The sequence below is a fragment of the Triturus cristatus genome, chromosome 9, assembly GCF_964204655.1.
Source record: "Triturus cristatus chromosome 9, aTriCri1.1, whole genome shotgun sequence".
Taxonomy (NCBI): domain Eukaryota; kingdom Metazoa; phylum Chordata; class Amphibia; order Caudata; family Salamandridae; genus Triturus; species Triturus cristatus.
In genome coordinates, this window is record NC_140592.1 from 459027889 (window position 1) to 459053072 (window position 25184).

Consider the following 25184-nt stretch of genomic DNA (forward strand, 5'->3'; position numbering starts at 1 on the left):
AAACAGGCATTGTCTGCAGCAAGCTGAAAGCCACGCAGTGTTCCATACCTTGCAAAAAAGGTATACAGCATGTCTTTCCAAGTTCCAAACTGCCCTAGTTTGCAAACATGGGACCCTTTTTAAGCCAGCTAATTCACTAATGGGGTCCCCTTTTATTTTGAAGCCTAGTCCTTGTTTCGGTCCCAGTAACAATCCAGCCCCGTTTAACTAGGGCAGACGGTGTAATGTGTTAACTTCCGACAGCCCGTAATCTAGCGAGCTGTTGGAAGACTATGTCGGCAACAGACCTGGAGCAAACGTCATCGTCGACATACTTAAGGTCCACCCGCATCTAAATTGGGTGGGTTTGCCTTGAGATAGGTGGAGCGGGTACTTTGTCACTGTTCCAATAGAGTTCCCTAACTGCAAAACTCTAAATTAGGCCTGTAATCCACCCGTTCCTACCACCCCCCACAAAAAAAAGTTATGTAGCCTGATGGTCTTGTAAAGTACTCTAAGGAAGTTGAACTAAGTATGCGCTATATAAGGACACAGAGACAATAGAAGTCTGGATGGACTGGGATTATCAGACTGACAGCCGAGTAGGTAATGGCACTGGAAACACCCTTAACAAAAAAACGAACTGATGGAAATAATAGCAGAATACTATGCGAGCAGGAAGCTAGGATTTATGGTTTCCCTGCAGACTTACACTGCAAATTTTCAAACATTCTCTTTCAGAAGTTCCTGGAGGTGATGTTAGAAGTCTCAGATTTCAGGATAATGTCTGACACCGTGAGAAAGACCTTAATTACATTGATGCCCAAGGCTGAAAGGGATCTGCGGAGTGTGTGTCCTACAGACCACTCCTGGTGATCAACACAAGTATGAAAATCTGGGGTAGAACATTGGCAAGGAAACTGATGCCCAGCGCGTGATCCCTGGTGCATCACAGTGAATGTGGATTCATCCTGGGCTGCAGCACCGCCCACATTCAGCAGCAGCTCATACATGTCTTGCAGGCAGGACAGAACTCTGACCAATCCTATGCTCCTGCTATGCTAGAGATGGAAGAGGCACAGAACGCAGAGGGATGGAGGTACATGCAGAGGTGCTGCTACACATGGAGCTAGGGCCCAGGTTCTGAGTTGGATGACACTATTGAACTCTGAACCAACCGCGAGAGCGAAGACAGACTGGTGGTGTCAAAAAGCTGGGTGAGCGAGTGAGGAATGGGGCAAGGACCCCGCTCTCGCCTTTGTTTGCGGTGTGATTGAGTCTTTAGGGGTACAGTTGAGAAGCTGTTTGCAGGACTGATGGATGCATAAGGATAGGTGCTGCCCTCGTATGTCTCTAAGACAAAGCATGTATGCACCAATTGTGAACATCATTGTGTTTTTATTCTTGATCTGCAACCTTGGAAAGTATTCTTATGGCTGTAACGTGTCGGAAAACAATAAAATAAAATAAAATAATGACATCACAACATGAAGTTTAATATGAAATAAGAATTATTATTGTTATTAGTAGCTGTAGTAATAAAATTTGTATTATTGTTGTTGTGTTGTTTTTATTGTCATTATTATTGCTGTTATTATAATTAGTAGTAATAGTAGTAATAATAATATTAATGAGAACAATAATCATAACAACAATAACGGCAATAATAGTAATCTTTAATGTTATTAGAATGTTCTCATTATTATTAAGAATATTTTAATAATAGTGATAGTATCATTATCATGATTATTCTCATCCGTTGTTGCCCATGAGTTGCGTACATAGTCAATTTTGTAACATTCAGATTTTGTCTACAGCACATTGCTTCTGGGAAAACAGACGCTGAGATTTTTTGACTCTGAACTCTCCAAATGCCTCCCCAGACAACTCCCAAATACTAATGAGTTCCACCAGCATGAGACCTCACAGACTGCTTGCCCCCTGGTACAGTTATGGGTGGGCGGTACCCTGCAAACTAGAGGGGGAAGTTTGATACTAGTGGTAAGACCCTGCCCCAGTATACAGCCTGCCCAGATATGACTGAATACAATATGGTGCCCTCATCTTATGAGTGGCTCTGCGAGTCCGCGACCTCCTCCTCCAAAAATCCCTCACAGCTTTGTTAGGGGAAGGAAGTGACATCACTGGTAGCCACTCCTCCTCTTCCTCCCTAGTCAGTTTCACTAGGTCTGGACAGAAGATGATATCAGGGAGGGAGATTATGATATTTGTTATTCACCCCGACTACCGTGAGGCAGCAGCGGCCCGTGCAGGTAAGAGGGTGAGGCCGGGTGGGGGTGAGGGGGATTTCGACGGACGCTTAATGGGGAAAATTAAATATATAATTCATTTTCCCTCGTCTTCGTCCATTGAAATCCCCCCCGGCCCCACCGCTGCACCGCTTTTACCTGCACGGGCCGCGGCTGCTATAAGACCGATATTTGTTCCTCTTCTCCAGGTGTTAAGCGGACACCTTTGGAGCCCGATTGTGTCAGTCAGGAGATATTTTGTATTATTTCAAGATAGCTAATTTTGGGACCTGGAGGTGCCAGCGTCTTCCAAGAAGGGCAACCTATTCTTTGCAATTTAGCCACTTGACTTGCACACGTTTCTACTCGTGTTTACAGACCTGCATCCATATTTACTTCATGCTAATGCGCTGTTGAATACTAAAGATGGACAGTATTCGGGTTCCCACATATATGTACTGCGAGTTGTATTTAATCATAGGCAATTATTGCTGTAACATGTAACAGTAATCAGCAGATGTTTTTGCTGTCAGCTGGAATGTCGTGGAAACACCTGCAAAAGGATTTAGAGTATCAATACTAATTTTAATCACGTATTAATATTTTTTATTGTAATTATTGTTTCTGCAAATTCTCTAATATTACCCCTGAGCCGCTCTATATAATGGAATGCTCTAAAACATGGCATTCGCTGAGTTCCTTTACACTGTCAACCTCTTCTGCTTGAATATCAGCGTAGAAGAAAATGAGTCACTAGATTCCCAAACGTTTTCCATCCCCAGGTGGTATTCTAAGGTGTGATCCGCCAGTATATTCATTCATAGCTTGATTGACTTTCACCATAACAAAAATCTCACATGAGCTATGGAAAGTGGTGGCAGAAACATAGCACTTAGTCCACCTAGTCTGTCCATTTTCATACTTCTTGTAGCAAACAGATAACTGACTTAGGCTGCATCTTTAGCTTGCGGGCCAAAGTCTTACTGTTCTTTCTGAGTTGTATATGGATTTTAAAAAAGTAACCTAACCTGGTATCTGCCCTTTAAAAGCATCTACAGGTAGACATGTTCTTTCGTTAAAATCCTTTCTTCTGATGCTAGTTGCAGTTAACTCTTGTCATCTCTCCCCAGTGCCGCTGATAGGTATTTGTTGCAGGAACATATCCTAAGAGCTCTGGCGGTATGAAATCTCCCAATATAAATATCTGTGGTAAATGTATGCTCCATTCAAGCTGAAGTTCTAGGTCCAGGTTGACTGTTTAGGAAGATCCTGACCACCTGTTTCACATAAAGAGATCAATCGAGAAGCTTCGGTGGAGGTAGATTTCCATCTAGATGAGAATCATTGATTTGAGTTGTGGATTTCCTAAAATACACACAGGAGTACATTGCAGGAAATTGATTGGATATTAAATCTGTTTACCTTCTTTGATTTGAGATGAAAATTAGTAACACCTGCATTACGTTTTTTAAAAGGTAATTGATTCACTTTCTCCCCGCTTCCAGCCACAAAAGACAAACGCTGGGTTACAGAATGAAGGACAACAGGCGAATAAGGCCTTACCTTTATGATATTCAACAATCAAAGGCAATAGTAATATTTATGAGCAAGAAAAGTGAGCTCTCTTAAGCAACATGTTTAGAAACATGTTTTAGAGCTCCCAGGAAGTTACTTTTCTGAATAAAGGGCCATTTGGTTTTGAGATTCACTTTCATGTGGATTCTCAAAACTTGCTAATACCTCAACTATCATCATTCAAAACAAAAATAGTTGGTAGTTTTAATTATATCTTGTTTATGAACTTTGAAGCAGCCTTAACAGTGTTATGATGCACTAAATTAAAGTTTTTTCCATAATACCAGACCCTAACCCTTGCGCTTCTCTGACTCTCCAACAGACACCAATGAGATGTGAAAATGGCGACTGTCACAGCTGAACTGGACAACATGGAGGTGCAGGAACAGCCCAACAACAATAACTGGGAAACTACAGATCACCTCTGGGATGAATGTACAGCTACATCCAAGCTTTTTGAATGCTCCAGGATCAAAGCCTTATCTGGTATTTCAAAAAGTTATATCTGATAAATTATTTTGTGTGTCAGCCATTGAGATAGTTTGTTTCATTCCTGATGAAGCAACAGCCTTATTGATTACCCTTTACATTATGCTTGTATCCGTGTCTGTGAAGTAACTGGATGACTCCATGTCAACCTGGACTCAATGCTCCAGTCCTGAACTTTCCATTTCCATACACTTGTGGTATGGTAGGTTAATGCAACTGGTTAATTTGTGGGAACCACAACTGCAACTACCAGAATACATTATGTTCTTGAATGAAACCATGAATTAGACCATTTCATCCTTGATGACAAGAAGTCTTCGATAAACATCACACTTCCTGTTCTCATACGCCATATGTCAATTTAATTATTTTAAGAAGATATTAAGAAGATGCATGCCTTGTGTTAATTGTCCACATGTCCACATACCTGGGATGAAATGTCTTGCAGTGTTGGCAACATACAGGTTTATATGTACATTGTCAGCAGTTTTGTAGATGTGACCATCCAAGAAAGGTATCAAACAAATTACCAATAGTTAGGGCCTTCCTGCAGATTGCCGGTTTTTGACTTCGGCACAACAGAGCCAGATGTTTCAGACCCATTCCTGGGTATTGCATATTACCAGACTCCGGAAAGTGGGTACATTTGAATGCCCCAAATGTGAGAAACAGTTTCAATGTTCTATTGATCAATACTGACCTCAAGAATTGTTACTTTTTCCTTCCTTTAAGTAGAAGTTTGCATTGTGATGGGCATTCTAGGGCTACTTCACAGTGAAACTCTCTGGCATATTTCTGATCCCTTCTTCATACGCTGGGCTACTTGTTCAGTCATTGGCCTTCTCTATTAATTCTTTATGGATTCGCATGCTTGACCGATTGACCTGTCCAGATGAATATTATGCCATATCACTTTGACGTTCATTGCATTCTTGCACTCCATCATGTTTGTGTCTAAATTACTTATATTGATATCGCTACAGGATGTTGCATGTCTACATGTACACTACTAATAATGTAAATGATGCTGCCTGATTTATGTTCTGGATATAGTTTTTGTTCAAATTAGTGTAATCACTGTTTTGGTATAACAACTCAAGATAACCTGCCTACATCATTGCCAGTGTAGATGTAATTAAATCCCGAAGCAAGATGGCCGCACATTAGTGCAGCTCTGCTGGTCAGGGCCAAAATTCTACAAATATCCTGCATCTCTCTGTTGCATCCTGTGGTGCATTGCGGCGACTCTGATTCCCCTGCATATGGTCAACAAGTAGATATCCTTGTGGTGTGTCTTGGTGAACTCTACGCGCTCTAATCTGCCTGTCAGCGTTGACTCGCGTTACCTGCAGAAAATGGCGACCGGAGCCCCGTGATATCTGTGGCCGCTTGACGGGGCTTGCTGCTGCGCTCCAGCCACTACACGTGAGGCAGGAATTGATGTGAAAGGAGCGGTGAGATCGGAGCGGCTCTGTGACCTGCTGTGAGGCACGAATAGTGAAACATCCTCGTTATGAAGCATCGCCGGTGAGGAGAGCGAGTCTGGGACGACCCGCGCTGCCTGGGAAGGTGTGTCTGGGCTCCGGCGCTGAGGGCTCTGAGGCCGCCGATGGGGGCGGCGTGCATGCGGAGCCCCTACGACCTGTTTGCCTGTGGGTGAGTGCCGGCTTACCGGCAGTACTATTTAACGTCTTTACGTGCTGCACCGGCGGGTGCACTCCTGCGGAGATCCCTGCAACAGAGTACGGCACTCTCGGCGCCCGCCATTTTAGGGCGCACACAGCGAGAAGTGGCGGAGACTGTTCCCAGGGAAGGTGGCTGCTGTAAACACGCATTGCCTACTCCTGAAGCTGATCAAGATACGATTGTTTGCTCATTATGGTGCCCGCTTTGATCAGCCTGACTGCAGGAGCACGCGAGAGCTTGTTTTTAGGTCTCCCCTGACCCAGTGCTTGCGCTGGTCTGGCGAGACATTTTGAGAGGGCTCCAAAAAGTGCTACCAGGCCAGCCTAGAGCTACAGTGCATGTGCGCGGGCACGCGCGCCGCTCTTGACCGCGATTACTTTCACTTTCGCGGCCGCTTTGATGTTTGATCGCGATCCCTTTCGCGCCACACGGCCACTTGGCATAGCCAATAAGTCTCGCTTTTGTGACCTTACAAGTATTTAGTTATGCAACTGTTGCATGGCTAAACACTTATAAGGTCCCAAAGGCGAGACCTATTGGCTATGCCAATGCTTGTTGCCCTTCCAGCTATTCTCTCCTGTGCACCACTATGCAGCGCTTTCATGGACGTTTCTGGTGGTTTCCCCCCGGAGGTGGTGTAGGTCGGGAGTGACCATGCGGCGCACCTGGGGGCTCTTACTCTTCACTGCATATAATTTAAGGGTGCCGATCTTCAAGTCCCCGAGTTGGTGGGATTACGGTATTGCTGTCTGCTGCTGATCTGAGATCGCAAAGTGGAGCGCGGCCGGGAGCCTAGGCCTATATAGTGGAGCCGTGCCTACAAGATAGCGGCGTGCCGTGCAGCTTCATCGTCGTGATGGGAAAACCAGATAAGAAAGTACAGCCAAAGCTATCTTTTGAATCAAAACGACGCCACAGGCAACATCAGACACAGAGACAGACATGGATGCTGGTGGCACTAGTAAGCTGGAGCAAATGTTGCTGACCGTGCAGCAGAGCTTTCAAACCATCGATGGCAAAATTGACAACATTAACCTCCGCATGGACAGTATGGCGTGGACAAGCATGAAGTATGCTTAGCAGAGGCCGAACAACGTATTTCCAACGCTGAAGACAAAGTGGACAACACTGCTAAATCCTGCGCGCAGATGGAGAAGCTACTATCCGTGATAAATGCGAAGAATGAAGACTTGGAAGCCAGGTCCAGACGTAATAATCTGCGTGTTCTTGGGGTTTCGAAGTCCACTAATTTTGGGAGGACGGAGCTCTATATTGAGGACATGCTCAAAACTTTGTTTAGCGCAGAGAATTTCTCCAACATGCTGGTGGTTGAACGGGCGCATAGATCCTTGGCGCCGCGACCTGTTCCGGGGGCGACCCCCGACCAATAATCGCCAGGCTATTTAACTATCGGGATCGTGATGCGGCACTTCGGCTGGTGAGGGAGATGGGCACTACCAAATATCAGGGTGTGGAGGTTCAGCTCTTCCCAGACTTCACGATAGTGGTGCAGCAGGCGAGGCGTGAGTTTCAACCAGCTAAAAAGCGATTGCAAGTGCTGAAGATACAATACGCCATGCTCTACCCAGCGCGACTCCGAATCCAGCATGATGGTAAGACTAGATTGTTCACGACTCCAAAAGATGCTATGCACTTCATCAAACAGCTTGAGCACAGAGAAACAGCAAGAGTGGATGGAGATGAGGCGGACAACGAAGACTGATGGCCTAGACGACTGTCTAGGTTGAACTGGTTTTGTAGTGGTGAAGGGCAACCTTTTGTCACCCTTGTTTATGATTGACGTGATGGTTTGATGACTTACTGACTTGAGAATGGGTTTGGGATGTAACACTATAGTTATTTTTTTTCTGCGTTGTGCACTATGGTAAAATATGCACCATGGGTGTGGTCTCTACCATTAATGGCTGTGTTAATTTGGCTTATACGTACGGCCATATACCATGTAGGTGGAAGTGGATAGCTGTCTTGATTTGATGTTCCTGATATTGTTGCTTTGGTGTCGGGGTGGGTGGCGCAACGTACCGTGACCTGCCTGGGGACCTTTGAGGCATCCTGATGTGGGTCCCATGATAGTAGGACTTATCACAGAGAGAGTATTGAGTGTGCTCTGACCCCCCCTTATTACAACAAGGGGGTCAATGGGCGACTGGTGTCCTCCATGAGGGTGTTCCCCACACAGTTATTAACTGCAGTTATCTCCAGTGAACGGATTAGCTGCTTACTATGGGCTGGGAGCGGTTTAGGCTGGCTGTTCAGTTATGTGGGTTTCCTCAGTGTGATTGGGATGCTGGGGCGGGTGGGGGGATTTGTTGCGGAGGTGTTCAGAGATCCACTCTTGATTAACAGCATACAAAGCTCGCGAATGATCGATGTACGTAGGTCACATGCTATATATGCAGAGTATATTGTTGCAGTAAGTGCAAATACCACAAGCAGAGGGTAGACTAAACTGGATAACGTCGAATGTTAGGGAGCTCAATAATCCAAAGAAAACTAGGCAGGTGTTGGCATACCTTGACCGCCATAATATATAGGTGGCGTTATTGCAGGAAACACATCTCACTAAGGCGGCAGCCTCCTCTATAGCCACTAAATGGGCAGGTGCCAGATTTACCTCCTCATATTCCTCGTATGGGCGTGGAGTTATGGTCTTAATAAAAAGGAAGGTTCCCTTTGTTAGCACGTATGAGGAAATTGATGAAAATGGCCGCTATGTGCCAGTTACAATAGTAAACGTGTATGGGCCAAATATATATTACCCTGATTTCTATGCAGAGTTATGGAACAAATATATCAGTTACCGCCTACTGCGCTGGTATGTGGGGGGATTTTCATGCGATATTAGATCCTACACTAGACCACCGCACTGCTTTAGACACCGTCAACAAGAAGGCCACACAAGCGATTCACACTGAATCTAAGCCTACTGGATGTATGGAGATTGAGACACCCCGGGGTGCAGGAGGGTACATGCCATTCATATGCTCACAATTCGTGGTCCCGTATTGATTACTGGTTGACTACTACAGATGTTAGCATGTGGATCACTGGGGTTGTGCATCTTCCTCGTACCTTATCTGATCACTCCCCAGTACAACTCACTATGACGATACCCACCTACACGCCACCTCAAATGCAGTGGTGAATGCAACCCTCTGAACTGTTAGATCAAGTGTTCAGGGAGGGAGTGCGTGAGGCTATAGACAATTACTTCACTGAAAATGTAGGATCAGTGCAGAGTCTCGGCACTATATGGGAAGCCTTCAAGGCCACTATACGGGGCCTGTGCATAGGCCTACAAGCTGGGGTGCTCAAATTTATTTATTTATTTATTTATTTATGGTTTTTCTAGAGCGCGTAGTCACCCAGAGGGTATCCCAGCGCTGAACCTTTTACTCACAGGGGGAGGCAGTCAGGAGTGAAAGTGGATCAGGGGAAGAGTAGGGTTTTGAGAAATTTCCTGAACCGCAGGAGGTTTGGTTCTGCTCTGAGGCTCAGGGGGAGTGCGTTCCATATTTTTCCCGTGTTGACCGAAAAGCGGCGGCCACCTATACGGGCCTTCTTCACCTTGGGGATCGTGATGAAGTTTCCGTGTTCGGAACGAAGCGCTCTCGTGGGTCTGTAGGGTGTGATCCAGTTATTTGCTCCGTGCCTCAATGGCGCGGCTGGAAAGGGAATTGGGGCAACTAGAACGGCAGTATGAAGAGACAACTGATGCGGCCTTGCTCGCCTCTATACGTTCAAAAGTTACTGAATACAATGAGTTAGCAGACCAAGAGGTGAAGCATATGTCCAGACGTTGTCAAGCCCGATATTATGGGGAAGGGGGTCGTCCTGGCCGTGCTTTAGCGAGCACGATTGCATAGTCCTGGGCTAAACGCTGCTTGATTCAATCAATTACAGAGGGTGAGCACACTCATTGTGATACAGCGGGAATACTTGGCACATTTACACAACACTACAGAGATATGTATGAGGCTAGGCCTACTGCGAATGAGGAAGATATTGCTCAGTACCTGGATGACATTGCCCTGGTGTGGTTGTCGAGGGGACACCATCCGTTGACAGTGGGTGAGATTAGGGATGCTATCGCAGCACTACCGAATGGTAAGGCCACGGGCACGGATGGGCTCCCGGCAGAGTTCTATAAGGAGTATGTGGATATCTTGGTGCCGCATCTGCAGGCCATGTTTAATGAGGCATATGAACAGCAGCGACTCCCGGATACATTATGTGAGGCTCTCATTATCACACTATTGAAGCCGGGGAAATCCCCAGACAAATGTGACTCCTATAGACCCTTGTCGTTGATGAACATGGATGTCAAAATCCTTGCGAAAGTACTGGCGACCCGATAACACCTGCTAATACCGGTTATGGTCTTAACTTAACCATAGGACTCTGTTCCCAGTGTTGCATCTCCTGAAACCTGACATGTCGGCGGCTGCGGTCCTGCTGGATGCCGCGAAGGCATTTGACTCCATCGCGTGGACATATATGTTTGCGGTGCTACATCGTATGGGGGTTCCCTACGTTTATACTAACTGGATTAAGTTGCTGTACACTAGCCCAATGGCCCGCATACGGGTTAATGGCCAGACCTCGGGTGCGATTCCGATTAGGCGTGGTACAAGAGAGGGGTGACCACTATCGCCTTTACTTTTTGCGCTTATTATGGAGCCCCTGGCCTGTATTCTACGACAACGGCACGCCGGTGCAGGTTTGTGTTTTTTACAGCGACCGTTGACAGTGTCCATATATGCAGATGACATGGTCCTATACGTGCGCGAACCAGCAGTGCATCTAGACAGGTTGATCCGTGAATATGTAAGGTTTGAATGGTGTTCTGGCCTTGCCATAAATTGGAATAAATCGACTGTATTCCCCTTGACGTACAGTACTACCCCATTTGAGTTGGAATGTCCTCTAGAATGGACGACTGAGCCAGTCAACTACTTGGGTATCTGGGCTCATAGGGACTCTCAAGTCGTTGTCAGCACCAATTATGGTACTGCGATCACACGGCTAGAAGACCTAGTAGAGAGATGGATTAAGCTGCCTCTTACTTTTGCGGACAGAGTGGCGCTCATCAAAATGGTGGTGCTGCCAAGGTTTTTATACCTTTTTGTGAACATACCTATATGCCTCACGCAGCATTTTCTCTTCACGCTAAGGTCGTTGTTAATTACTTTGGCATGGGGGGCAAAAAATCAAGAGTAAAGTGGGAGACGCTCACAAGACAATATGACATGGGATGTTTTGCTGTTCCTGATATGCAGCTATATTATCTATGCGCTCAGGCGCACTATGCATATTATTGGAAAAAGGCTCCGCCGTACACACCGCACGTTGCAGTGGAGGCGGGCGCTACGCACCCAATCCCTCTAAAAGCAATGGTAGTGAATAACGCTACAGTTCTTGAAAGGGACAAAATTGACACAGTAAAATGTACATTTCAGGCATGGCAAGACCTGGGACGTCGGGCCAAGAAGCTACCGCTATATGCACCAGCGATGCCTCTAGTACATCATATGGATATATCGGTGACTGGCGAGGTGGGGTCACTTAGAATGATGCATGCTGCTGGGGCGCACACTATGGAGGACATATATCCAAGTGGTCAGTTTCTGCAACTCAATGACTTTGTGGGTGATAGGGAAAATGTAGTTATGCTGACATTTATTTACAGCCGATTGCGGTCAGCATTAAAATCGTTGTATCCCAGTTTCCCAGCAGAGCCACCAGCACTAGAAGCTCTGCAATCTCTGTATACCGCACAGAACACTACAAAGCTAGTTTCACGCTTATATACAGCCTCCCAACATGACGAGGCGTTAAAAGCAGAAGCCTCGCTAGCAAAATGGAATGCCATCCTACCACAACCACTGACGGCAGAGGAGTGGGAATTGAGTGGCCGATTAACGAGCCAATTTGCTGCAAATGGTAATCTTAAATATATTCACTATAAATATATCCATCAGGTATATTATACCCCTGTACAACTGTTTAAATTTAGTTTGCGAGACTCTCATTGCTGTAAAAGATGTGGAGCTGATAACGCAGATTTTCATCATCTAGCCTGGGCTTATGCAAAAGTAGCAGATTTTTGGGGTGAGGTCACAACGGCGTTGTCAACTATGGTAGGTGAGGTAGTCGAATGTACTATGAACATTTGTTTGTTGGGACATGTCTTGCATATTAAGTCTGTGAAACGCAAACTTGTGGCGCTGGCGCTGTAGTTGGCGAAGCGCAGGGTCTCACTGCACTGGGATGGCCGCCCAGCACCTAAATTAGTACGTTGGCTGCAAGACGTTACATACTGTCGTGATCAACTCACGTGTTATGCGGAGAAACTCCCCTGTGCGTCCCATCCACTTGACATCTGGGCCCCCTTTACTGCCTACCTGCTGGCTAACACTGCTGATTAATGACATTCCTCCTTTATACTCATGTGACTGCCTTGATCATTGATGCACTTGTATTTTATTACCATCTTGATTTTGTGTACACTTGTGATGACTTGCTCTTCTGTATTCTGTATGATATATATTGATGTAATGATATCTCTAATGATTTTGTTCTATGAAAACTTCAATAAACAAATAAAGAAATATATATATATATATATATGCCATATACAACGAGCTAACTGTTTCTTGTGGCTGGCAGTTCTTTGACATATTATGCTTGCAAAATTATTTGCTTTAGTTTCTGCTCAATAGGACTGCACTAAAATGCACTAAAAATTGAAATGTGCTTAAATAATTTTCATTTGAAGGCCCTTTAATATTAATTGTTATCTTTCTAAAGGTTTAGTACTGGTGGTCCACTGAGCCATAATCAATGATCAAAGAAGTATAATATTGTCTATGATTGATGATTATTCACAGCCTTATTTTATTCTTTTATAGTATTAACATTTTAAACGTGAACTAAACTGTATCAAAGCACTGCTTAGCAAATGGTTACAAGTTCAAATAATAAAAAAAGGAATAACACAACACAATCCATAACTGAAATTTTTAATACCACTGCAGATCATGCAAGTGGAGGAAATGCTACACAACAACAAAAAGACATTAAAGAGCTAAATCTGTACCTATCAAGAACAAGACAACTACAAATATTTCCAGAACAAAAGATGTATTTAAATTAGCACTGAAATTGTGTAATGTCCTTTAATTGAAAAGTAAACTGAAGGAGAAAAAATGACTTCAACTGAAAATTATTGCATTCCATGAAACCAAAACATGTTCCAAAAATGAGTGTCAAGGTTGAAGTTTTTTAAATTTTTTATTTTGCTTGAGTATGATTTTTGATCATCTCCTTTTAATCTGTTAGGGAGAACAAATAGAAGAGTGCTATGCACTGCTTTACATATAAAGCAAAAACAATTGATGGACAGAATGCAGAACAATGTCATACATTCACCCCAGTACAGAGATCTGGGCCTAAATCCTACGTTTTTTTGCTCACCATGCCATTCCAGTTTGAACCCAGCCATATGCAAATCAGTCTTGACCCTGTTCCCTATGGGAACAGTCCAGCCCGAACTGCCAAGCCAGGTCCTCCCTGGACTGGAAACAAGCATCCTAGGACCGGTTTCGGGCTTTCAGCCCTCGTCAGCCAGGATAGCCTGATTCCAGTGGCATGGAGAGCAAGGGACTCACGTCTGAGCATACCCTTCCCACTCTGGGTGACAAATGCAAAAACAACAATTGATGGACAGAATGCAGAACAATGTCATACATTCACCCCAGTACAGAGATCTGGGCCTAAATCCATCGTTATTTTGCTCACCATGCCATTCCAGTTTGAACCCAGCCATATGCAAATCAGTCTTGACCCTGTGCCCCATGGGAACAGTCCAGCCCGAACTGCCAAGCCAGGTCCTCCCTGGACCGGAATCAAGCATCCTAGGACCGGTTTCTGGCTATCAGCCATCATCAGCCAGGATAGCTTGACTCCAGTGGCGTAGTGAGCACGGGTCCCACGTCTGGGAATACCCATCCCACTTAGGGCGAAAAGCGTTACAACAAACAAATGATGGACGAACCCTAGCCAGGCCGGGGAGAGCCTCCCAGGTCCCCGGTGGACCCCCATCCCAGCGCCCGTATACCCTCGGCTGGCTTGCGGGACTGGGCCTCCCGCACCCTGGGACAGAGCTCGAGCCCCGGGCCCAGGCCCAGCTTTCGAACCCTAGCCAGGCCAGGGAGAGCCTCCCCGGGCCCCTGTGGACCACCTTCCCCAGCACCCGGACCCTTGGCTGGCTTGCAGAACAGGAGGGGGGCCCTCTCCCTAGTAACCCAGAGGAAAATTACCCCCCTTTCTTGTAATCCGTGCACACGAGGTGACAGAGGGGCCCAAGGTGCGAATGTACCGCACCTCCTGGAGCCCTCGCAGTGATCAGGGAGGCAAATGAGCCCTCATCGGGACTTCTAGGCAAGCCCGGCCATCTGGTCACCCCATTGGAAAGCATTGTGTGCGACCAGATGGCTGAGGGGATAGGTGCGACCAGATGGCTGAGGGGAAAGGTGCGACCAGATGGCCGGGCGCTAAAGGGAAGCCATCTGGTCGCTCTGTGCCCCAAAGAAAGAGTGAGCGTGCGCTGGGGCATGGGGGACCGGAGGCCCAGGGCCCCAGCTGGGCCTCAGCCATGGAGGCTGCGAGGGGGACCCGACGGGCCCTTCGACCCGGGGCCCGCGGACACCTTGACAAGCAGGGGAGGCCCTTGGTGGTGCAGCAGGCCGGGGGACAGGGCCCAGGGTCCGGAGCACCCGACCCTGGGCCTGTCGGGGCCCCTGGACCCAGCCGGGGCTCCCAGGCCCAGAGGCGCAGGGGATGCCTCCCGAGCCCGCCGGACCCCGTCCCGGGCACTCTGCCAAGCGGCAGGACAGAGCCCGGGGTGGGGAGGCCGCCGGAGCTCCTGAACGCAGCCAAGCAAGGGGAGGCTCCCTGGGCACAACAGAACCCCATCCCGGGCCTTTAGCAGGGCAGCAGGCTGGGGGACGGGGCCAAGGGCCGGAGCACCCGACCCGGGGCCCAACGGGGTCCCTGGACCCAGCCGAGGCCCAGAGGCGCAGGGGAAGCCTCCCTGGGCCCACTGGACCCTGCCACGCGGCAGGACCGAGGTTGGAGCCCGGGGTGGGGAGGCCGCCCTCCCCGGGGCCCTCAGAATCCCCGGCCGGAGCTCCTGAACCCAGCCAAGCAAGGGGAGGCTCTCCGGGCACAACGGAACCCCGTCCCGGGCCTTTGGCAGTGTGGCAGGCTGGGGGACGGGGTCCAGGGCCGGAGCACTGGACCCCGGGCCCGATGGGGCCCCTGAACCCAGCTGGGGCTCCCAGGCCCAGAGGCGCAGGGGGAGCCTCCCTGGGCCCGCCGGACCCCATCCCGGGCACCCTGCCACACAACAGGACCAAGGACGGAGCCCGGGGTGGGGAGGCCGTCCTCCCCAGGGCCCTCTGGGGCCCCGGCCAGAGCTCCTGAACTCAGCCAAGCAAGGGGAAGCTCCCCAGGCACAACGGAACCCCGCCCCAGGCCTTTGGCAGAGCAGCAGGCCGGGGGATAGGGCCCAGGGCCAAAGCACCCAACCCGTGGCCCGGCGGGGCCCCTGGACCCAGCCGGGGCTCACAGGCGCAGAGGAAGCTTCCTCAGGTCCGCCGGACCCCATCCGGGCACCCTGCCATGTGGCAGGACCAAGTACGGAGCCCGGCCCCCGACCTCCTGGAGCCCTGTCTGGGATCCGGGAGGCAAATGAGCCCTCATCGGGACTTCCAGGGTAGCCCGGCCATCTGGTCGCCCCATTGGAAAGCATTGAGTTCTGACATATGGCCGATGGGATAGGTGCGACCAGATGGCCGGGACCGAAAGGACTCCCATCTGCCCGCCCGTGCCGTCGCGGTATGACTCCCACCTGCCCATGCAGGGCTCGGGGGCTCCGCTTCCCGGGGGCCCGGGGACCCCGGCTGGGCCTCATGCATGGGGAGGCCACCAGAGCTCTGGGGCCCAGACGCCCGGGGGAGGACTGCCCGGAACCCATGGAGCCCGTCCCGGGCACTTTGCCACACTGTGGGCCGGGGGAGGGAGCCCCCGGATGAAGGGGAGGTGTTGTCCAGGCATAGCCCATCTGGTCCCCGGCAAACAACCGCCAGCCCAGGAGGGGTGTTCCGGCATACCCTGCCCCTACTAATCCGGAGGAAAGCTACCCCTCTTTCTGGGAACCTGTACGCAACGCGAGACTCAGGGGACCCTGGGCGCGAACGTGCCCAACCTCCTGGAGCCCTGGCTGGGATCCGGTAGGCAAATGAGCCCTCAACGGGACTTCCAGGACAGCCTGGCCATCTGGTCGCCCTATTGGAAAACATTGCGTGAGACCAGATGGCCGAGGGGAAAGGTGCGACCAGATGGACTCCCATCTGCCCGCCCCGAACCGAGCCATGGTGGTAGGGGAGGCCTGCCCTTGCAGGACTCCGGGGCTCTGTACCAGGGACCCTTGTCCCGGGCAGATGGACACTTGGCAGGACGCAGGACGGGGGCTCCCATGGTCCCTCAGGACGTGCGCTCGTTTTCCACACATTTTTTCCATAATTCCGCGTAGAGGCCTTACGCCAATTCCGCTCAGCCCTAGAAAATACATGTCCCGAGAGTGGGTCAGGTGAATGTGCACAATAATTAATTACATTTTTATATATGCTCATGGTTCCACTGGCCCTTTTATCATGCCATGGACAGATGTTAAGTTCTTTACAATCACTTTGTGCTGCCTCGCATCATTCAAGCAGCACATCAGGTTTTAATGGGGATGAGTCAGCATCGAAGGAGCCCAGCATCCAAGGCTTAAGCGAACCAAAATTCCCTTGGGAGTCATTACAGAATGTAGGATGAGGTGCTTTCATCTGTTGGGTTTTAACTTATAGAGAGATCAGCACAACTTTATATACCAAGCCAAAAAGGAGCCATGATTATTTTCTTTTGGATTTTAATTTCTGAATGCAAATAATTCCCATCACTGGTCTATGGCCATCTCTCCACCACCTTCTGTTCTCCAAACTAGAAACACATTATCCAGCCCAGTTTTTTGCATCTGCTTTCTTATACTTGTAGTCTTGTTTTGCCATTACAAATATTTCCCAGAAGGCAAACAAAACAGACTAAATGGGCTGTTGTTTTGTGATGAGGCAGTTGACATCTCTAGTCTCGTTCTCTGGCTGGGCAACATTTGGTCCTTTGTATGGCCGTCCCAGTTATTGGCTCTGAAAATCTGGTCACCGTACACAAGACCATTGCCTTGAAATGACTGATGGATTGGTTAAACATCTTCTAGATTTAATAAGAGCAATGAAACAACAGTAACCACCCTTAAGCAACCAATTCTTTATGTATCTGAGATAGCAAACATGGGTCTAGATTTACGTAGATAATCATTTGCAATTACCAAATAGCAAATATTTGAGATTTGTTATTTGGTAATTGCAAACATCCATGTACAAATGTGTGTATTACATATTTTGCGATTCCTATTGGGTAGGAAATAAACCTACTTCATGAATATTAATGAGGTAGGTCGTGGTTTGCAACCCATTGGGAATCGCAAAAATCAAAGGGATAGTGGCCTGCAGTAGTTAGCAACCGCCATGTCTGTGATTGCTTTTCAATAAAGCAATTCTTTTAAATGCAGTCCGCTTTCCTTGAAGGAAAATGGGATGGGTTTCAAAAAGAAAAAATGAAATTTCTTCTTTTCTTTTTTTAAGAGTAGGTAGTGGTTTGTGGGACCACTGCTTGCTCTCAAAATATATTTTCACAAACATTCACAAAGGGGAAGGGGTCTCTTGAGGGCCCCTTCCTATTTACGAATGGGTTACCACCAACTTCAAGTTGGTGGTAAATTGCAAATGTTTTGCGACTGCATTTCGGTGGTAAACATTCATACATGCCACTGCGATTCATTATTAGGAAGGGATGCCCTAAACACTCCTCTTCCTAATACAGAATCGCAAACCCTAATTCCTATTCGGTAACAGGTTATTGAATTGAAATTGAACCTTTGTATATTTAAAAATGCATTTTTACGTTCGCAAACAGCCCGATTCTGTGAATCGAGCTGTTTGCGAATGTAAAAAAGCTTTGTTCATGTGGCCCATAGACACTTAAGTTTCACTTTAGAAAATATCAGGGCATATTAACAAGGGCTTTATCTCTTTAAAAGCCAAAGTGGGCGTCACTGGGCAGTACAGCCTTGCAAATATCGCTGATGTGCACATCGCGATATTTACAAGGCTGCCCCAACATTTTAGCAGACGTTAGTTTTGGGAAAAAAACGCTGTTTTCTCCAAAAACTAACGTCTGCTAAAATCCTGACTTACCCATTCCTAAAATAGGGGGTGGATTATGCTGCTACGACCACAGGGTCGTATCAGCAAGGTTATCGCCCTTATGCAGTGAACATCGCTGGAAAACCAGCAATGTTCCCTGCAAAACGGCGATTTCCCCTGCTATCTGATAACGCGCTACCAGGGCAATAAATTCCAGAGATAGCTAAGCGCGCTTTGTCTGCGGGAAGAATACAATCTGGAGTTAGATATCTTTTCTAGGGCAGTCACTGCCCTCAGTTTAGCCCACTTTCCCACTTTAAATCTTGTAATAGTCCGTCCCTTGTACACAGGAGGTGAAAAACTTGAATGTGGTCCCCCGACATAGTGAAACTATTACTAACCAACCAATGGTAGCTGTAAACAATAGAGTACATGCTTTAAGCTTATTAAAGTTTCTTAGAGTCGACTATCTCCTGTTTCAAAAGTCACTATGAATATTGAGTAAAAATGTTTTAAAAATCTAATTGTTGCAGTGTGAATGATGAATTGGCTGGACTTTATAAGTAATTGTGCTTTCAATATGACTTAATTCGACGGAAGATAAAGATTGGGAGCTAAAAACTGATCTCTTCAGTAAATTTTCATAGCAACAATAATTTTCTTTTATGTCATATATAAGACATTACCACCGCATGCCTGCAAAAATGCAGCATTTGTTAAGTTAGGCCTCAGAAGGTAGTTAAGACTTTCCTACCCAGGATCCAGAAATTCCTGCAAATATAAAAATGTAATTGACCATACATTGGCTAACTATTGAAATCCAATTGTTCAATAATAAGCCAAAGAATGGTCAGTCACATCCCCTCCAAGGACTCTATGGGCATCCACTTCACTTAATGGAAAACTGAAAAAACATAGGTGCCAATTCCGATCCGGTAAAAAAATTCCCCGTCCGACTCGTATCCGGATTTTTTTCCGTCCGAATCGTCAAAGTAGCGTACAAACTGCCAAGTACGATTCGAACGGAAAAAAGTCCATACGAATCGCATTGGGAAGATTTCCCCACACGTCCTCGGGTCGGGAAAAGTCACCGACACGTCCCCGGGCGAAAAACCCACCGTGCGGAAAAATAAAGTCCGACTGCGCAAGTACGATCCCTCCCGTCCTCCCCATTTCACAACCGTACGCAAAAAACACCGTCCGAACCGAACTCCCATAGCAACCATAGAGACATGTGCCCGCATACGCGCCGAACACCCCACCACCCCCCCGCCCGCGTATGTACGCACCGAACCCCCACCCCAGCAGTGCATGTACGCCACGAACCCCCACCCGTGTATGTACGCCCCGAACCACCACCCGTGTATGTACGCACCGAACCCCCACCCCAGCAGAGTATGTACGCCCCGAACCCCCACCCGTGTATGTACGCACCCAACCCCCACCCCAGCAGTGTATGTACGCCCCGAACCCCCACCCGAGTATGTACGCACCGAACCACCACCCGTGTATGTACGCACCAAACCCCCACCCGTGCATGTACGCCCCCGAACCCCCACCCGTGTATGTACGCACCAAACCCCCACCCGTGCATGTACGCCCCCGAACCCCCACCCGTGTATGTACGCACCTAACCCCCCCAGCCGTGTATGTACGCACCAAACCCCCACCCGTGCATGTACGCCCCCGAACCCCCACCCGTGTATGTACGCACCAAACCCCCACCCGTGCATGTACGCCCCCGAACCCCCACCCGTGTATGTACGCACCGAACCCCCACCTGTGTATGTACGCACCAAACCCCCACCCCAGCCGTGTATGTACGCACCGAACCACCACCCGTGTATGTACGCACCAAACCCCCACCCCAGCCGTGTATGTACGCACCGAACCACCACCCGTGTATGTACGCCCCCGAACCCCCACCCGTGTATGTACGCACCAAACCCCCCCCAGCCGTGTATGTACGCACCAAACCCCCCCCCAGCCGTGTATGTACGCACCGAACCACCACCCGTGTATGTACGCACCAAACCCCCACCCCAGCCGTGTATGTACGCACCGAACCACCACCCGTGTATGTACGCCCCCGAACCCCCACCCGTGTATGTACGCACCAAACCCCCCCCAGCCGTGTATGTACGCACCAAACCCCCCCCCCAGCCGTGTATGTACGCACCGAACCACCACCCGTGTATGTACGCACCAAACCCCCACCCCAGCCGTGTATGTACGCACCGAACCACCACCCGTGTATGTACGCCCCCGAACCCCCACCCGTGTATGTACGCACCAAACCCCCCCCCAGCCGTGTATGTACGCCCCGAACCCCCACCCGTGTATGTACGCACCTAACACCCCCCCAGCCGTGTATGTACGCACCGAACCACCACCCGTGTATGTACACCCCCGAACCCCCACCCGTGTATGTACGCACCAAACCCCCCCCAGCCGTGTATGTACGCACCAAACCCCCCCCAGCCGTGTATGTACGCACCGAACCACCACCCGTGTATGTACGCACCAAACCCCCACCCGTGTATGTACGCACCACACCCCCACCCGTGTATGTACGCACCGAACCCCCACCCGTGTATGTACGCCCCCGAACCCCCCCCCAGCCGTGTATGTACGCACCGAACCACCACCCGTGTATGTACGCACCAAACCCCCACCCCACCAGGGAATGTACGGACCGCACCCCCACCAGTGCATGTACGGACCGTACTGACGCCAAAAAAACACGTACTGAACCAGGACAAACCATATTTACACAAGGAGAGTCAAGTAGAGTTTCCCCACACCACCAAACATGCCCAACAACCCCACAAACATCACATACACTCACCTGCAACTGCCAAACTGCCAAACAGAGGCCCAAAACTCAATCACTCCTCATAACACACCCACACAAATTTCAAACACAGCCACACCCACAAATGGACCAATAAAAATGGACCACACACACAAACCATGAGCCTTTGCAACAGACCCACTGCTGCCAGAGCCCACAGACGACCCACACCACCATACTTGAACCTCACACTTGCATACCTTCACACAACCACCTACACAAACACCCCCTCATCACATTCACACACACACCTCCACTACCACACCCACACACCCACAACCATCCACACCCACACCCCCACAACCATCCACACCCACACCCCCACAACCATCCACACCCACACCCCACGCCATGTCCACCACCAAGAATCCAAAGTTCACAAAGGAGGAGCTGGAGATCCATGTCGACGAAATCCTCAGAGTCGAGCCACAGCTCTTTGGGACATTGGTCAGACAGACCAGCATATCCGAAAAAACGGCCATGTGGCAGAGGATCGTCGATTCTGTGAATGCTGTTGGGACCACCAGAAGGACCAGGCACGAGTGCCAATCCAGGTGGTACGATCTGCGGAGGACGGTCAAGAGGAAGATGACTGACAATCACAACCAGGGGAACATCACTGGAGGAGGGCCGCCCCCCAGACCGGTACAATACCATCCCTGGGAGGAGAAGGTGATGTCCACGCTGGCGGTGGAGGGACTACACGGACTGCCAGGACTCCCAGACCCTGGTGAGTACACAAACAACTCACCTCACATGGGGGGGATGCCATACACAATCAATCATGCATGCCACCCCCCCCAAGCCACCACCGGACACAACAACACTCCACAAACACACACATGCCACTAGCGCCTCCATGCCCCATGCATCAATCAGGGCCATGCCAAGTCACAGGCCACACAAAACACCAACACAACACAGGATGTGGTCGATGCTGGGAGTGGGGGCATCAAAACTAACATTGAGCAACTCACAAGCACACAACAATGCCCTCAGCCCATATGGCCCAGGGCACAGCCATACAAACTGTGTGTACCCACACAGTACTGTCTTGCCTGCAAATGGTGGCTGCCATGCAGGATGACATGGGTCTGAAGGCACAATTTGCACATAACAGCAGACAATGAAGATGCATCGCTCTGATAGAGTCTCAGCACACACCGCCACAGCAGCAGCCTACACTCAGACACACTGCCCAATGGGTGCCCGGAGAACAGGGACTAACTCACATGAACAAGCCAATGGCCATTCAAAGACCGGCTAACTGTGTGTGCCCAGGAAGCTGGCCTGAGGTGACAGAGAGTGACAAAGAGAGGGAGGGAGAGGGGGAATGAGAGGGAAGGAGACAGAGGGGGACACAGGGAGACAGACAGAGGGAGGGAGTAGGGTGACAGAGGGAGACCGACAGAGGGAGGGAGGAGGGTGACAGAGGGAGGGAGGAAGGGAGACACAGGGAGACTAAATCACCCTTGGGTGGTGTGGCCATGTCCACTCGTCAGCCGGTGGACTGTGTGCATGCAGACCAGGTCTGGCAGTGCCTCAACCCCCCCTTCCGTAGATGAAGACCGGTCCATGTGTCAATCTGTGCACGAGTCCATCCGTGCTGCAGGCACAGACCTAACCACACACCCAGTATACCCACCCACTGTGTCGGTAAGAACCCTGTCACAAATGCTTCAGTCCCCTACCTGCAACATCAAATTGCCTTGGCAAAACACCATTTGGCCACGTACAGTGCAACACGTAAGGCGCCTCTGCATGGCTCGCTACGCCCGCACACCACACTGCTGACTGTGTACCCAAATAGATGCATCAACTAAGATTGTGTCTCACACATGCGTAAAGCCCTGACAGCTGTGGCCAAGGGACATAGCCATGCCCAAGTGCACTGTGAGAGGAATGCAGGACAGATCCAACTACCCATAGGAAGAGTGCCAAATCAGAAATGCATGCAACATGGATGCCACATGTGACACTGTTAACATTGTCTCTCTCACACACAGGTCAACGTCGACGAACACCCCCCAACACTGGGGGGGAAGTCTCACAGGACCAGGCTCCGCGGGATGAGGACCCCACCGCCAGCGATGACTCTCACCACTCCGTGGATGACCCAGACCAACCTGGCCCCTCTGGTGTCCAACCACCTGCAGCACCTGCGTCAGGTACAACTGTGCCAACCACCACCCCCATTCCTGCCACATCCCAGGAGACGTCCAGGAGCCCTGCCCGCACACGACCACCCAGCCAGTCTGCCCAGGAGGGACACGGTCCTCCGGGCACCCAGGAGGAGGCAGGCGGCAACGCAGATGCCATCCCTCAGGGGTCCCGGAGACCCAATGCACCCACAACGGCAGGCCAGGTGCACGTGGGCAGGGGTGGCGGGAGTGGAGGACGGCGGAGGCGCGAACCTGACCAGGCAGCTCAGGACCCGGTAGTGTCCCAGGTCAGCAACATCCTGGATACATACCGGCGTGACACCAGGGGCATGGACCAGATTGCGTCCACCCTCAATGACATCAAGGGGACCCTCCAGGAGATGAAGACCCTGCAGTCCCAGCAACATGCCTGTCAACTGCAACACCAAGGAAGGATGGAGGATAGACAGGCTGAGCTCGTGGCGGTGCAAACCCAAATGACCGGTGTACTCCGTCGGATTGCCGACAACATGGGCAACCCTCCCTGTGGCACCAGGCGAAGGCCATTACCAGACACAGGGAGGGATCAGGAGGAGGAGGATTCATCCGACGGAGCGTCACAGACATCGTCACGGACTGCTTCCGAGGGTCCCCGCAGGAAGGTGGGTCGTCCACGAAAAAGACTGTGAGAGTCAGCAGAACATCACCATCTCCCAGGTCACCTGGCCTGGCACCTGGCCCTCTGGCCCAATAGCAGCACATGACATTCTCTGCCACATGGACTTGCTGGTCACTGTCTGACCTATGTTGACGAAGACTGTGGCATGGACTCTGACATTTTGCTACGGCAAGGATACCAACTCCCCCAGTGAACTTTGGATTCTACACTCCCGCTGTGCACCTCTTGTCATCCCCACAAACCCGTACCCCACCACAAATAAATTAATCACACTTACAAGATGATGCCGTGATTCTACATTATTACAATACATGTGTGTGTCGTACAGTCAAAGCATGCCTGATCTCAGAATTAACTCCAACCATCCAAACCGTGGGGTCGCAGTCTTGCCCAGGACACACATGGGTCCCAATGTCTCATCGGATACAGACATGGAGTACCATACTCACCTGTGCTGGGCCCAACCAGCTGAGTGGTTCCCGCACAACTGTGGCTACAGACACATTCAGGGGAGCAACAGTCATGCGCAGAGGTCAGGGATCATGTGGAGTGACCTGGCTTGCCGCTCCCAGGTATGTCTAGACATGTGTCCCTACAATGTGCAGCATGCTTGCGTCAGGCGGATGTTGAGAATGGTGGCTAGGCCAAGGTTGGATGCATGGAGATGCCAGAATGCAGTTTAGGATCACAGTGCCACATGGTTGTGTTGGGGTTGTGGGCTGCATCATGAGTGTGGGCGTGGATCGAGAAGGTCATCCTGCAGCTGGCTGTGAAACATTCCCCCCATCCCGTTTGGACGTTGATGTGGCCTGGTTGCCCGACGCAGTAGCAGAGCTGTGCAGATGCACTCCGGATATGGACAAGTACCATGGGAGTCGTAAGGCACATGTCCGTAGACTGCAGGGTAGGAATCGACACGGATGTTGTATTTGCCCTGGGGGATGGTCTCTCTTGCCTTGAGGTGGATGGAACTGTGCATCTTGTGCATAATACAGTTCCCACTCCCTGACAAACCCCTAGCATCTTGTCACTCTACACATAGACACATATGCACCACCTATGAAAACTATGCCAGACATGCCGCACGCACAGTGGCAACAGGCCACCATTGACAGGGAAGAGGCACCTTGGAGACAGAGGGACAAATTTATTAGTCATGTGTGTTGGAATGACAATGATACTCTGTCAACACATACACAG

The 25184-nt window shown here is 49.7% G+C and overlaps 1 protein-coding gene across 1 annotated transcript in view; it reads left to right on the top strand.

Moving 5' to 3' along the window:
* The window catches only part of SPTBN4 (spectrin beta, non-erythrocytic 4), a 1597753-nt gene that overhangs the window by 166574 nt on the left and 1405995 nt on the right, over positions 1–25184 (top strand). Inside the window, exon 2 of the mRNA XM_085625377.1 lies at positions 4126–4289. Within this exon, the coding sequence (XP_085481503.1) occupies positions 4145–4289 (145 nt within the window). The 5' untranslated portion in view covers positions 4126–4144. The remainder of the gene's footprint in view (positions 1–4125; positions 4290–25184) is intronic.